At 44.6% G+C, this 16,373-nt stretch overlaps 1 protein-coding gene across 1 annotated transcript in view; it reads left to right on the top strand.

Moving 5' to 3' along the window:
* Positions 1-16,373, top strand: part of col7a1l (collagen type VII alpha 1-like) — a gene marked incomplete at its 5' end in the record, with an annotated part of 253,304 nt that overhangs the window by 225,731 nt on the left and 11,200 nt on the right. The window contains 8 exons of the mRNA XM_084330929.1: positions 2,609-2,644; positions 3,296-3,376; positions 5,216-5,269; positions 5,381-5,434; positions 6,210-6,272; positions 6,379-6,441; positions 7,922-8,038; positions 15,663-15,740. Of these exons, the coding sequence (XP_084187055.1) occupies positions 2,609-2,644; positions 3,296-3,376; positions 5,216-5,269; positions 5,381-5,434; positions 6,210-6,272; positions 6,379-6,441; positions 7,922-8,038; positions 15,663-15,740 (546 nt within the window). The remainder of the gene's footprint in view (positions 1-2,608; positions 2,645-3,295; positions 3,377-5,215; positions 5,270-5,380; positions 5,435-6,209; positions 6,273-6,378; positions 6,442-7,921; positions 8,039-15,662; positions 15,741-16,373) is intronic.

Genomic DNA, 16,373 nt, shown 5'->3' with positions numbered 1-16,373 from the left:
CGAGCGTCCTCTTGTTGTTTACTGTAGAGAGCGTCTATTTCTTTCAGAACGTCAGTGGCCAATCAGAAGTGCGAAAACCAGAATAAGGCTACGGAAAGAAATAATAATAATAATAATAATAATAATAATACTTCGTTTTATATAGCGCCTTTCAGTCTACAGTAAACAAAACAAACGCAGGCGAAATAAGGACGCTCGCTATTAATCTACATAAAAAGAACGCAGTAACGAACTAACAAACCATTCAGTAACGTAAGTAGCGTTACTGAATTTCAAAAGTAATGCGTTAGAGTACTAGTTGCGGCAAAAAGTAACTTCGTTTCTGTAACGCGTTACTTTGTAGCGCGTTAGTCCCAACACTGCTGATGAGATGCGCTGTTTGACGGATTTGAGAAATTGAATGAGCCGTTGACGTCACATTAATGAATGAGGATAAAGAGATAAAACTTCATTCAAAACAAAGAATATTCTAAACACGGGTCTCTCGTTCATTAATGTATAAACAATGAATTTATCCCATCTGGCACAGTGGCTCAGCAGTAGTGCTCAATCCTGGCAACCCGGCGACCGGGGTTTGAAACCCCGTCTTTCCAATATAAATTTTTGGAATATAATATTAATGATTATACGCAAAGGTAGCATAGTTTTAAGTTAAAATATTATAAATCTACATGCATTGAGGATGTCATTCTTTATATAGCTCTCAACGTGCACCAAATTGAATTATTCCTATATTGCAAAAAGAAGGAGATGACTGGGTCTCGAACCCCGGTCGTCTGCGTGAAAGTCAAAAGAACAACCCGTTAGACCACAGAGAAGATAAGTAAAAGATCGACCATACATCAATCAATGGGTAAGGGAGCCGTATCGTTATTCTGTATAACAGTTTTACTAATTATTTTCGCTAGCAAGATCTCATTTGATTATTCAATCCAGCAGGCAAGTTTAAAGGAATATAATCTGATTGATTGAGGTAATGAGGGACTTGAAATTAGCCTATAGATAACGCATTTAACTTGTCGGCGAGGCGATTGAGCCGTACTGCAATATGTTAATAAAGTTCTAAATCAATTAATCAATCAATGCCGCTAGAGAATCAGATTCTCTGCTATCGATACGTGCTGGCTTTTCAACTGAAGCGGCCGCGCGCATTTAGCCTGGGTCGCAAGTCTGGCTTGAGTTAACGAGACTGAATCCACCTTCGAGGAACAGGAAAATCCCGGCTTCAAACATCGGGTTAACTGAAGCTGGATAATGACATCTTGATCGACTTAGTTAAACCAGGTACAAGAAACAGGGCCCAGGGTATTTAAAGCCAAGGGGTGCTTAATGACAAGCTGTGACAGCTGCGGGATGAAATTGATCATTGCTCCAGAAGCGTGTGGTTGGGAGAGCACCAATCAAACGGCATCTACAGGAAGAAGCGTGTGGAGAGGAGAATGCAATTAATTAACCGAAATACCTTAAAGGAACAGAGCGAGTGGGTGGGCAGCGGACAAAACCTCACACATATAGATTCCAGCTAACAGGAAACTCCATTCAAAGTCAAGAAAAATAAAAGACCGTTCTGCCACAGCGCCCCTACAAGGATCTGGCCGGTAATGCACTTTTCAGAATTCCAAGAGTAGGGTAAATCTGCAGTGCCGCTCGGTGACATTGAGTAGGTTATTAAAATGGAATAAAAGCCAAAACAACCTTGCCACGGACATGTCCGTGGTTGGCCCTCTACCGTTGGATCCGAAACACGGACATGTCCGTGGCCGGTCCCGAATGTGTTAATGTACATCATGCTAATTAGGGTACCTTATGTATACTGTTTACTTTTACTCTTACTCATAGTATATATTCAGATTCACATTCTTTATTACCTATATTTATTGTAATGTATAAAATAACCGATACATACAGACCCTCATCTGCACCTTTGTTTACACTGTTTATTTTTCTCATATTTTTATATTCAGATCAAATTGTATTGCCTCGTTCTACTATTACCCTGCTCATACCTGTACTGCTATGACGCCATCATTTCCCCAAGAGGATCAATAAAGGAATAGCTTATCTAATCTTATCTTAATTCAGTGAAATACACAAGTACATGGCTGAATCTACATGGTTGAATCTACATGCTTGAATCTACATGCTTGAATCTACATGGTCTTCATTCCAAATGATCAAAGATCTTAAATGGGATGAACATAAACCTCCTTAAATATCCAGGGTTTATTTTACTAAATGTTATGTGTCTTCAGATATCTAGATGTTGTGTGTCTTCAGATATCTAGATGGTGTGTGTCTTCAGATATCTTCACAAAGAGTTACACTTCTAGATGGAAAATAACATTGTCAATGCAAATAAATGTCACTGAAATGTAACTGATTTGACCTTATGTTAATCAGACAATGAAATGTTCAAACAATAACAAAACAACAAAAACATTTCAGAGTGAGAAGAAAAGTCTCCCCTTGCTTTAGTGAGTGTATAGTGAAGCCATAATTGGAGCAACAGTGTTTAATAATGGATTGTCTTTAATAAGATGCCCAATTAATAACCATTCTTTCTCAAACAGTGTTAAAAACTTTTCACAACTGTTGTTGACACTTACAGGGTGATGGAGGAGAGCCTGGAGTCAATGGAGTGGTGGTAAGAGTCTCTCTGTGTGTGTCTCTCTCTCTCTCTCTCTCTCTCTCTCTCTCTCTCTCTCTCTCTCTCTCTCTCTCTCTCTCTCTCTCTCTTCTCTCTCACCCTCTATATGTCTCTGTCTCTCTCTCTCTTTCTCTCTATCTCTCTCTCTCTCACTCTCTTTCTCTCTCTCTCATTGTCTCTCACACACTCTCTCTCTCCCTCCCTCTCTCACTCACTCTCACACTATCTTTATTTCTCTCTCTCTCTCTCTCTCTCTCTCTCTCTCTCTCTCTATCTCTCTCTCTCTCTCTCTCTCTCTCTCTCTCTCTCTCTCTCTCTCTCTCTCTCTCTGCACACACCCGTTATTGTTTATTGTTCTGTGACTGACCTGTGAAGGACATTTCTCTTTATATTTCCTTCAACACAGTAGTTTTGACTCACTGCCTTGTGTCTGTTTGTTTCGGTGTCATGGGGCTTAATTTAATTGTGTTTAATTAATATGATTTCATGACTAGTTTAATGTGTGATTCATGTATCCAGGAAGTGATTTGGTAGACACTCTTTATACTGTTGGACTGAGGCCCCCAGCTGGGACCCCATTTACAGTATTAGGAGATCCACTACATTACAACACACACCTGCAGTAACACTGGACTAATGTGGTTCCAGGGTCGTAACGGGGACCATGGGTCGGATGGAGCCAAGGGTGACAAGGGAGACCTGGGAGACCAAGGCCTGACGGGAGATCAGGTGCGCTGTAGGACCGTTCAGTATGAGTGAACCAAAGAGGAGAATTTTGATGACCTAATCTAATCTACAACTCTGTATTGGGGGGCGGGGAGGGGGTGGAGGCCAGACGGATGTCCACCACAGCACATAATGTGTGCTGACAGTCCTGGGACATTCTGGATGATAATATCACGATGGCAAAGCACGTTCATCCAGAATGTTCCTGGAGTCTCTCCCCACGCGTGCGCGTCTGGAAGCGGAGTTGAGTTGCCCTCGGCGCTCCTCATTTTGCCCACTCGCTTTGTTGGTAATAGTAGCATTTGAGCTCATTCTACTGCTGCAGCATCTTCTGAAAGCCTAACATGTCAATCTGATGTAAGGCTGTCCCCGAAGCCTATTTTTGGGATTCGAACTTCGTCAAGGTTTTTCGAACAAACGTTAGAACCTTCGTTTTTAATTCAAAATGTTTTTAAATTTGTTAAAAAAAATTATACATTTTTTATTTGCTTTTATTTTTTATAAATATCCTCAAACTAAATCCTCAATTTGAATAAAGTGATTAATCTGATTAAATTAGTATTTTTTATTATATCAACTTTCCAGCCCCAGACCCAGCCCAGGGAGAAGCCCCACCCCAACTAAATCAACTTTCTAATGAATATAACTCATCAGTTTCTTTTAATACTATAATATTAGTGTAGACTAATCTTGATCTTCAACTGTGAAGAAAAACCCCATTGGTTTAACCAGAATGAATAAAAAAAAAAATAATAATAATAATAATCTTTTATTAACACTTTAATCGCCATGGGTTAAATTCATTATTTACCATCCCTCGCCAGCTCTATTTGTCTATGGAGAAGTTCCCCTTCTTTGCAGGGCTATAACTTGTTAAATTCTATTGCTAAATTGCCATTATTATGGCCCATTCAATGTCCTATATGTATTGTTCAGGGTGTAGCAACGTTAAACTTTTTCATTCACATATTCATACTAAAATATGGTCTAAAATAAGTATGTTTTATCGTTTTCTGCAGCTTTCTCCAGAACTTGATTTATAGCTCCAAATGCATTATATTGATGATGAAATACAGTTTGATAGCAATCGGCGCGAGATAAAAAATTTCAACTGGACGTGATTCTAGAAGTTTCTACGTATCATCTGATGATGACCGGATGGGCGGGGGATCGTTTATAATTCAGTGGGCAGCGTTAGATGATTCATCCAGAGTGGGTCATATGTTCATCAGATCAGTTAGTATAGAAGACGTTAGAAAATAACGTTGAAACTCACCGTGGCTTCCTCGCGCCGCTGGCAGATGAGCGTGGAACAGAATTTTTTCTATTATGGGATGGAGAAATGCCCGATCCATTTCCAGGTTGTATAATAGTATATACGTCCAAATCATGTTGTTTTTTCGAGTTATTTGCACCGATCGATGTTCACTGTATCAAGACGGAGTCTCTCTAACGATAGCGAGTGCCCGGACCACATATGGATGAGCACTTCCGGTTCAAAAGTTCATTTCCGGTTGGCGATCTGCCGATCGCCCACCAGATGGCGCTCTTGAACCGCTAGAGAGTTGAGAGGAGATCAGCAGTGTGTCTCAGGGCTCCGGAAAGGAAATATGATTTCGATGACAGATTTTTGAAATATTGACATCAAAGACGAGTTACGGCGTCTTCGGCAGAATGAGCATGGCTAGGAATGACGTGTAAACTCGTCCCCGGCGATCATAGTGTTAAAAATAAAAAATTCGAATGTTGATTTAGAATTCGAATGCCAACGTAACGAACGAAGGTTCGAACGTTTGGGCTCAGCCTTATGGTGGTGTAACTATAACAGTTGTTGTTCTACAGGGGGACCCAGGAGAGGAGGGCTTACCAGGAGAGAGAGGAGAGACAGGAGTGAAGGTGATTATTAACCACAGCTGCTGCTGACTGTGACCTGCATGAGGTGACAGTAATGATTAACCACAGCTGCTGACTGTGATCGGTAACGTGGTTTTTACCCGGTCTTATCAGGGGTTCCGAGGCTTACCTGGACGTATCGGGAGCCCGGGAGCGACTGGAGAAAAGGTGAGACTCTGGTTTGGATTCCCCTTGAGCCAAATGGTCCGACAAATTCTTATTTACAATGAGGGCCTGGCAGGAGGATAAAAGGGCCTCTCGAAGGGTAACGGGGAAAGGGGAAAACATTTATAAATAAAATAGAAAAGAGACAGGTGATGCATCCATCACAGAGGTATGGGAAGATAATGACTGTAAAACACACATCAAACAAACAACCAAATAAAATGAGACGGTATGTAATAGATGAAGCCGAACACACATTGCAGTTAAAAGGCTGGGTGACAGTTGCAGGTGTGTGTAAACAACACTTAAAAGTAGTGAAGGGGATCAATTGGTACATTTTCAAAGTATTTTCCATCTCGTTCCAACTGCTGGGAGCAGCAAACTGGAAGGAGAATTGACCAAAGGAAGTGTTAACACAAGAAACATGGTTATTTAAACAGTGGTTATTTAAAGAGGAACCCTCTGGTTGGAGCAAAGCTGTGGAATAAACTCCAACTCCTAAAGAGATTCTCCCCTCTGTTGCACAGTTTAAACCCTTGATCTCCAACATTTGTCAATCAAGTTGTTCATGTTTTAATATTTTTGTTATCCTTGCTCTTTGCCTCGTCTTGTCTCTTTGTTATGATTTTAAATGCTGTGTGATTGTATGTACTTATTTCTGTATGTACAGTACACTCAACATGACTGTAAATGAGGGAAGCCTCAGTTGCCTTTTGAGTTTAAATAAAGGTTTGAAATTGAAAATGTAAATAGTTACCGTGGTGTTTTTATATGACAGGGGGATATGGGGTTAACTGGCACCCCTGGTATACCAGGCCTTAATGGACTCACTGGACGCAAGGTACACACACACACACACACACACACACACACACACACACACACACAATATGGTGTAGTGTAAACAAGTGTTTAAAGTGTCTAAGTGAATTATGTGTCATCTTCAGGGTGACAAGGGGGATGGGGGCGTAGACGGGATGGATGGCACCCCTGGACACGAAGGAGAAAAGGTTGGTCAAACAGCAGGGGTGTAACAGCTACTATGGGTGTAACAGTAGATACTATGGGTGTAACAGTACATTATAGGGGTGTAACAGTACATACTAGGGGTGTAACAGTACATTATAGTACATACTAGGGGTGTAACGGTACCTGTAGGGTTGAATACGTCTCAGGGGGGACTGGAGACACTAGGTGGAACTAGGGTTCAATACGTCTCAGGGGGGACTATAGACACTAGGTGGAACTAGGGTTCAACACGTCTCAGGGGGGACTGGAGACACTAGGTGGAACTAGGGTTCAACACGTCTCAGGGGTGACTATATGACACTAGGTGGAACTAGGCTTGAATATGTCTCAGGGGGGACTATAGACACTAGGTGGAACTAGGGTTGAACACGTCTCAGGGGGGACTATAGACACTAGGTGGAACTAGGGTTGAACACGTCTCAGGGGGGACTATAGACACTAGGTGGAACTAGGGTTGAATATGTCTCAGGGGTGACTATATGACACTAGGTGGAACTAGGGTTGAATACGTCTCAGGGGGGACTATAGACACTAGGTGGAACTAGGGTTGAACACGTCTCAGGGGGGACTATAGACACTAGGTGGAACTAGCGTTGAATACGTCTCAGGGGGGACTATAGACACTAGGTGGAACTAGGGTTGAATACGTCTCAGGGGGGACTATAGACACTAGGTGGAACTAGGGTTGAACACGTCTCAGGGGGGACTATAGACACTAGGTGGAACTAGGGTTGAATACGTCTCAGGGGGGACTATAGACACTAGGTGGAACTAGGGTTGAACACGTCTCAGGGGGGACTATAGACACTAGGTGGAACTAGGGTTCAACACGTCTCAGGGGGGACTATAGACACTAGGTGGAACTAGGGTTGAATACGTCTCAGGGGGGACTATAGACACTAGGTGGAACTAGGGTTGAACACGTCTCAGGGGGGACTATAGACACTAGGTGGAACTAGGGTTGAATACGTCTCAGGGGGGACTATAGACACTAGGTGGAACTAGGGTTGAATACATTTCAGGGGGGACTATAGACACTAGGTGGAACTAGGGTTGAATACGTCTCAGGGGGGACTATAGACACTAGGTGGAACTAGGGTTGAATACGTCTCAGGGGGGACTATAGACACTAGGTGGAACTAGGGTTGAATACGTCTCAGGGGGGACTATAGACACTAGGTGGAACTAGGGTTGAATACGTCTCAGGGGGGACTATAGACACTAGGTGGAACTAGGGTTGAAGACATCTCAGTGGGGACTATTGACACTAGGTGGAACTAGGGTTGAATATGTCTCAGGGGTGACTATAGACATTAGGTGGAACCAAGTATAACTTGTACTACTGTTCAAAATAAATGAAAAGAAACCTAGCCTTAGACATTTTGGATCTATGTTGCTTTTTATAATAAAAATAATCCATCTAACACAATTCAACTCAGTCATGTTCTTTGTTCCACACAGGGTCCTCCAGGTTTCTCGGGGTTCCCTGGGTTTAAGGGTTCAACTGGGACTCTGGGGAAGGATGGGGATGAGGGACAACCAGGACCTTTGGGGCCCCGAGGAGAGACGGGACCTCAGGTTTGGGACAACAGGAATGGGTGCAGTAGATTCTGGCAGAACACTGTATACTGATCTATTATACGATCTACTGATCTACTGATCTATTTAAAAGAAACCAATACACTGCTACTGCACAGGTTTGCTGCCTCTGCCAAGACTACGCTTTTCACCCACTACTAATACTAATTTCAACCCAATACCACCACCACTACTACCAGGGCCGCCTGGGAGAAATGCGAGGCCCTGTGCGAGATTTAAACGCGAGCCCCCCCCCCCCCAAAAGGTTAAAAGAAAATATATATATTTTTTTTCTTTTTTTCATACAGTCAACATATTCTTAAATAATAGCGCTGCCCGAGGCTGGGCATGATACAGTCAACATATAGCAAGAGAGAGAGAGAGCGAGAGAGAGCTCCCGTTCTACAGTCAATATACAGTGTACAGAGAGAGAGAGAGAGAGAGAGAGAGACACATTGGAAAGAAATTGAAATGCTATTTGGCCCTAAACATTTACATTTACATTTACATTTAGTCATTTAGCTGACGCTTTTATCCAAAGCGACTTACAAGTTCTGTACGACAAGCCATCAGGAAGGGCACAACTCTATCAGCTGAGCAACAATGTTCATCAAAGTGTTGAGTGCTACAGTGTAGGTTAGTTTATTAGGACAAGTGCATGACAGTACGGTTAGTTAGGGTTAGATTTTTTTTTTTTTTTATAGTTTTTTTTTTTTTTTTTTTTTTTTCAGATAATGGTTGAAGAAGTGCGTCTTTAGTCGACGGCGAAAGATTGGACGTGATTCGGCTGTCCTAACTGGGGTGGGTAGTTCATTCCACCATTGTGGGGCAAGGACTGAGAATAGGCGACTTCTCTTTGATGACCCTCCCGGAGCTTGGATAGGAGTAGGTCTGAGGCGGCCAGAAGATGCAGAGCGTAGGGGTCTTGAGGGTGTGTAGTTAGAGACCATTGACCGGAGGTAGGCGGGAGCGGTTCCCTTTGCCGCACGGTATGCTAGGTCGAGGGCCTTGAAGCGGATTCGTGCAGCAATGGGGAGCCAGTGCAGGTCCCTAAGAAGTGGGGTGACATGGGCCGACTTCGGTAGGTTTGAGATCAGGCGGGCCGCTGCGTTCTGAATGAGTTGAAGAGGCTTAGTGGCAGTGGCCGGGAGGCCAGCGAGCAGTGCATTGCAGTAGTCGAGGCGGGAGATGACTGTTGATTGGACGAGGAGTTGGGTGGCTTCTTTTGTCAGGAAGGGGCGGATCCTTCTGACGTTGCTCAGGAGGAATCGGCAGGTTCTGGTCGTCGCTGCGATGTGAGCAGAGAAGTTCAACTGGTCGTCGAGGACAACACCAAGGTTCTTGGCGGTCGGGGACGCAGTCACAGCTGCATTCTCGACTGTGATTGAAAGGTCGGTTAGGGGGGAGGATTTGGCCGGCAGGTGGAGCAATTCTGTTTTGCTTAGGTTCAGTTTGAGGTGGTTGGACGTCATCCAGGCTGAGATGTCGGACAGACAGGCCGAGATCCGCTCAGAGACGTGGATATCTGAGGGAGGGAAGGAGAGGAAGAGTTGAGTATCGTCGGCATAACAATGGTAGGAGAAGCCATGAGACGTGATAATGTTACCCAGTGATTTAGTGTAGAGGGAGAAGAGAAGGGGTCCTAAAACCGAGCCCTGGGGGACACCCGTCCGCAGGGGGCGGGTGGCCGACAGGGTCCCTCTCCATGACACTTGGTAGGAGCGGTCATTGAGGTATGATGACAGCCATGTCAGCGCAGAGCCAGCCACTCCCATTCCTGCGAGGGCCGCAAGGAGGATCTGGTGGTTGACTGTGTCGAAGGCTGCAGATAGATCTAGGAGAATCAGGACAGAGGAGAGGCCTTTCGCTTTTGCTAAGTGAAGTGCCTCTGTGACCGCAATGAGGGCTGTCTCTGTGGAGTGACCAGTCCTGAAGCCTGACTGATTAGGGTCTAGGAGGTCATTCTGTAAGAGATAAGCAGTAAGTTGGTTGGATACAGCACGTTCAAGTGTTTTAGAAAGGAAGGAGAGAAGAGAGACAGGACGGTAGTTGCCTATGACGGTAGGGTTCAGGGTTGGTTTTTTTATGAGCGGCGTGACTCTGGCTTGTTTTAGGGAGGTGGGGACCACCCCCGAGTTGAGTGAGGAGTTGATGGTTGCAGTTAGGAATGGGAGGATGTCTGGTGCTATGGTCTGGAGGAGTGGGGAGGGTAGCTGGTCCAGCTGGCAAGTAGTCGGACGGTTCGACGTTACCAGTGTCAGGGTCTCTGCTTCTGTAATGGGAGAGAAAGATGACAGAGTGAAGGATGAGGTTCTCGATTCAGCATTTGGAATGGGTGGGGGTTGGGAGAAGGAGCTGCGGATGTTCTCCACTTTTTCCTCAAAGAAGATCGCAAAGTCTTCGGCAGAGAAAGATGAGGGAGGGGGGGGGGGTGGGGGGGGAGTGAGGAGGGAGGACATGGTAGCATGCAGTTTGCGAAGATTCTTGGCAGAGGCCTTGATCCTATGGTGGAAGAAAGAAGCTTTGGCATTAGTGATGGTTTTGGAGAATGTTAACAAGAGGTTGTGATATGTGTCGATGTCAGCAGTGAGGCGTGACTTTCTATACTTCCTTTCAGCTGCTCTCAGGACCTGTCTTTGTTCTCTCACTGGATCTGTCAGCCATGGACTGGGTGGGGAACGGCGGGCAGGTTTCTCAACGAGGGGACAGAGCTTGTTGAAGGAGGTTGCAAGGGCTGAAAGGAGGGTGGAGGTTGCCATCTCTGTGGAGAGAGCAGAGAAGGTGTCACTCAAAGGTAGAGCGGATAGTATGTCAGATGAGAGGGTGGAGGGGGATAGGGAGGGCAGGTTGCGTCTGAGTGAAACTGTTTGAGTTGGGGTGAAGACCTTTCGGTTAAGCATGAGAGTTAGTGAGAAGGATATGAAGGAATGGTCAGATACATGTAGGGGAGTTACCGTGGTGTTAATGATGCTGGAGTTATGGGAAAATATGAGATCCAAGGAGTTGCCTGCTTTGTGGGTGGGAGGCATGGCAGTGGGAGTCAGGTCAAACGATTGTAGGAGGGAGACTACTATGACTGACTGAGATGAGTCAGGCAGGTTGAAGTCGCCCAATAGAAGGAGAGGGGTACCATCTTCCGGTAAGGAGCTAAGAAGCATGTCCAGCTCATCTGTGAAGTGATCGAGTGTACCTGGAGGGCGGTAGAGTGTAACAATGGTGAGATTGAAAGGATTAGAGACAGATACTGCATGATATTCGAGAGAGGAGAGTGACAGTTCTGGGAGTGGTGTTACGTTTGTAGCCCATGAAGGAGATGTCATGAGGCCAGTGCCTCCACCCCGTCTGGAAGGTCGAGGTGTGTGAGTGAAGTTATAGTTTGTAGATAATGCTGCAGGTGTTGATGAGTTATTGGGGGTTATCCAGGTCTCAGAGAGATAAACAGAGATAAACAGCGAGTACACAGTGGCAGAATACCTGAGCACTGTGACTGAAGATCCTTGACTAGGTACAGACTCAGCGAGCACAGCCTAGCCATCGAGAAAGGCAGCCATAGGCAGACTGTGTGTGTTAGAGAGAGAGAGAGAGCATGTGTGTTTGTGTGTTAGAGAGAGAGAGCATGTCTGTGTGTCGTGTGTGTGTGTGTGTGTTAGAGAGAGAGCATGTATGAGAGAGATAAGCAAAGATGAGCCCCTAAAGGATATTCAACTTTTAATGGAAGAACAAAACAGAAGGAAAAGATAACTTCACAAAGGCAACATGAATATACATAGATCCAAAAGGACAAAGATCAACACTTAAATCCAAAGATAAGAGGGTCTATACCAGAGAAAACAAAGCAGCAAGGAGCCAATGGCCGACATCAGCTAAATAGGCTAGCCAGGTACTGACACCAGGCCACACACAGCTTTGGCCAACGCTACCCAAGCTACACAAACAACCAAGACAATTCACACACAGCACATTTCGTATCTCCAAATGTTGTGAAGTAACATATGTTTTGCCTGGAAAAAAACATCGTTATTAACAAAACATTCGGGAGGGGAAGGAAGGAAGAGTGGGGTAATGTCATGACATCTTACCTGCACCAAGGAACGCAGGGCGAAAGGCCGCAACACAGGTCTCCACGTTGACGAAAGGCCTCTCGCTGGCGGGACAAAAAGAAGCTATGGCCGGAGCCTTGTCATGGTGCAGGCCCGACTACATCTTCTGTCAAAGATGATGTCGTAGTCAGAGTGCCAGGGCCCGCTATTCTCACGGCTAATGTCAATGGTCGTAGCACAAGCTAACAGCTAACTCTAGGCTAACTGATAGCATCAAGCTAACGTTCCCAGGCGAGCGAAAACGAGCAGCTAACGTCAAAGCTAAACAGCTAACTGGCTAACAGTTAGCTCAACCCGGCTATCGCTAACCACTAGCTAACGCAGAAGCAAGCTATGCGGCTACCACTGAAAAACTGTACAACGTGAGAAAAGCAATACAGGCCAACACTTCAGACAGCCGCTGTGTTTTCCTCTTCTCATACGAAGAGAGAAGGGAAAAAGAAGGCAATACACGTCCCACTACAGAGTGGTGTTTACCATAGCGGTGCCGGCAACAAGTCCCTCGCGGACTATAGCCGACTTGAGCATGGAGATATTCTCATAATGAAACACCAAGCTCACCTCCCTCGCACCAGGTGCTGACACCAGGCCACACACCTTTAGCTACTAGTACTACAACAGCTAGTCGGCCCATTTGGCTCCCGAGAGAGAGAGAGAGAGAGAGAGAGAGAGATCCACGGCGGGAATAGAATAGAGTGCATTAAAAACTCACCAAACGTCCAAGAGGATGGAGACAACCGCGTGGAGTTGACGAAGTTCATCTGCCAAACGACCGTCCTCTTCATCTTGGCATAACAATGCTGCACACGCTGTCTCTAGGTTAGCTAACGCTAGTTAGCCTTTAGCTAAGCTAGCTACTAGCCGACATCATCATGGCTATATCCCGACTGAACCACACGTTAGCACTCAATATTATAACGTAGCTAAAGCTAACTAGCTGTCCCTGTCTTTAGCCGGGATGGCTAGCCTGACTGAACTGTCTAACATGCAACAACTTTCATCTTCAGTCCATTTGCCGAACGATGTCCTCTTCATCTTGGCTGGCATAACCTCCAATGCTGCACGCGTGAAATAGTCAGACTCTACCTTACCTGTAACCCCTCCCCTCATTGAAACCAATTCTGCTGCAGAGCCTCAGAGCTGCCTCCAATAGTGTATCTGCAGAGCCAATAGTGTATCTGCAGAGCCGCAGAGCCAGGAACAAGTCAGACACATTCTACAAACGTGTCTAATGTGAAATATATAAGCATATAAGCAAAACTAGATTTTAGGTCTGTGATGAAAAAGGGCCTCGCGGGAAGGGGGGCCTTGCAAAAAAAAAATTAAAAATAATAAAAAAAAAAAATAAGAATAATAAAAAAAAAAAAAAAAAAAAAAAAAAAAAAAAAAATGTGCGAGGCCCCCCTTCCCGCGAGGCCCTGTGCGACCGCACTGCTCGCACACCCCCTGAGGCGGCCCTGACTACTACTACCACCACTACTACCACCATGACCACTACTACTACTACCACTACCACCATGACCACTACCACCACCACTACTACCACCATGACCACTACCACCACTACTACTACTACCACCACCACTACGACCACTACTACTACCACCATGACCACTACCACCATGACCACTACCACCACTACTACCACTACCACTACCACCACCACCTCTACCATCTATCTATCTACAGCAGGGGTTCCCAAAGTGGGGGTCGCGAGCCGCCGCGGGGGGGGGGGGGGTCGCCAGATGATTTAAAAAAATAATTATAATTGTATGCAGTCAGGCCACTGAACTTAGAAGCAGGCCAGGCCAGTGTTTCTAGTTGCAGCAGCGCAATAGTTAGATAACCTAGGTGGGGAACAACCAAGAGATTACTGCAACTCACACAAGTTGGGAGAACTATCTCTCTCTCTCTCTCTCTCTCTCTCTCTCTCTCTCTCTCTCTCTCTCTTGCTCTCACACACACACACACACACACACAAAGGGAGCCGCATGTGATTGGTGGAGGCGGGACCCTTACAAAAAACTGTTGTTGCTAATCATTGACACATGCTAGCCTGTAATAATCCCCCCCAGAAAAATCTACTTTGCATTTGATATATTGCAAATATATGCCATCACACACACTGGCATTTAAAGGGTTAGAATTATAACATGAATATGTGGTGTTATGATCAGGGCTGAAGTTGAATAAAAGATTGTATTCTTTTCAATCTGACATAACAAAAAAACAGAAAATCCATCAAAATCAGTGTTTTTTTAACAATAATTTGTGATGCCATCACAAACACTGGCATTTAAAAAGTACAAATTAAAAAATTCCTGCACCAGAATGCAGGAAATGAAGTCTTTGTAACAAAAGATGTCCTGGTGGGGGACCCCCAGATCCCCTGCTTAAAAAGTGGCCTGACTGGGGCTATATTTTGCACTATATTTCCTGGCCTGAATGATTTCCCCAGTCCGGCCCTGGTTAAAAGCCTCCAATGCTTATTAGTGTGTGTGCGTTTGAACGTATTGCATGTTTCAACCATACATTTCCATTTATTAAAAAAGAATATATATAATTTTTTTTTTAATTTTTTTACCTCCTATACTAGTGGGGGTCGTGGCTCTCTGACACGGTTATTTGGGGGTCGCGGCCTGAAAAGTTTGGGAACCCCTGATCTACAGTATCTAACATGCATGCACGCACGCACGCGCACACACACACACACACATACACGTGCACAATGACCCAAAGAACCTTGGACTTATAGAATAAAGAACGACAATATGCTCTAAGCATAGCAGTGAAGACATCAGAGACACGGGTCTAATTAACGTAGATCAGGCTATTTCCGACCGGCCCCTTTCGAACTGTGTCTCATCCATATCGCTCCTCGGAGCAACAATTACCAGACTCTTGATGTGGATAGAGAGACTGGACTTTATAACGAGGACCTTCCAATGGAACATTAAATTAGGGCTCATCTGTGTATAGTATAGACTACTTAGGCTCTTTAGAATTAGCCATGGACTCGTTATTCCTTCTGTAGTCTGTACGTGTGTGGAAGAAAAGTACACACTTATAGATGTTTGTGTGTCATGTATGTGACGTGTGTACTAGATTAAATTAAATGTCGTACAAGTACAGAGTACAACTGTGAAGTTGGCATCTAACCAGAGTGTAAAGTGCAACGTGTGAATATGTAGAGTATATATGACAAAGCTACGGAGTATATACAGTATACTAAGCTAATGTATGCACAGTATTATTAGATACAGTGGTACGATTATGATTATACTATAATAAACCAGTCTAGTCAGTGGTTTAAATAATAAGAGTAGATTTAAATATACAGATATAGATACAGTACATGTATATACAGTGTGTGCAGTGTTATTATACATTGTTATTATACGTTGTTATATGGATAGACTGCAGATTGGATATAGTGGTATAATGAAAGTAGGCCGTTTCAGTGTGTGTGTGTGTGTGTGTGTGTGTGTGTGTGTGTGTGTGTGTGTGTGTGTGTGTGTTAACAGGGAGAGAGGGGGAGGAGAGGAAGAGGGAAGCCATGTCAGAAAGGACTACCTGGAATACCTGGGAAGAGTGGAGGAAATGTGAGATATACACACACACACACACGTACGCATACATACACATACACTTAAATACACATATACATGCACACATATACACATACACATAAATACACACGCATACACATACACACATACATACACATACACATAAATACACACACATTCACGTGCATACACACACATACACATACACATGCATACATACATACACATAAATAGTAAATACATAGACATACATACACACACATAAATACACACACATACACGTACACAAAACCGTGCCCAGTGCGTGGAGTCATCGCCCCGTCCAACCTCACTGTAGTGGGAAAATAGGGACGTAAAACAAAGATGATGATGACATACACATACACACTAGCGGACTGGCCATCGGGACCACCGGAAGTTTTCCCGGTGGCCTGGCTGCCCTGGCAGAATGGCATTTTTTATTTTTTTTGCCCGCAGTCAGGCCACTGAACTCCGAAGCAGGCCAGGTCGGTATACATGTTTCTATTTGCGCAGAGGCAAGCAGGCAGGAATGCGTGATTTTTTTTCGTAGCCGCAGTTTGCGAAGACGCTCTCTGATTGGCTAGCTCGCGTACAGCGAAGACCCTCTCTGATTGATTTGATTTAGCTCCGAAGGGCTCTTCCGTG

This window comes from Notolepis coatsorum (assembly GCF_963971535.1).
Source record: "Notolepis coatsorum genome assembly, chromosome: 15".
NCBI classification, from domain to species: Eukaryota; Metazoa; Chordata; class Actinopteri; order Aulopiformes; family Paralepididae; genus Notolepis; species Notolepis coatsorum.
Note: the sequence above shows the minus strand (reverse complement) of the source record. Positions and strands in the feature narration are given on the sequence as shown.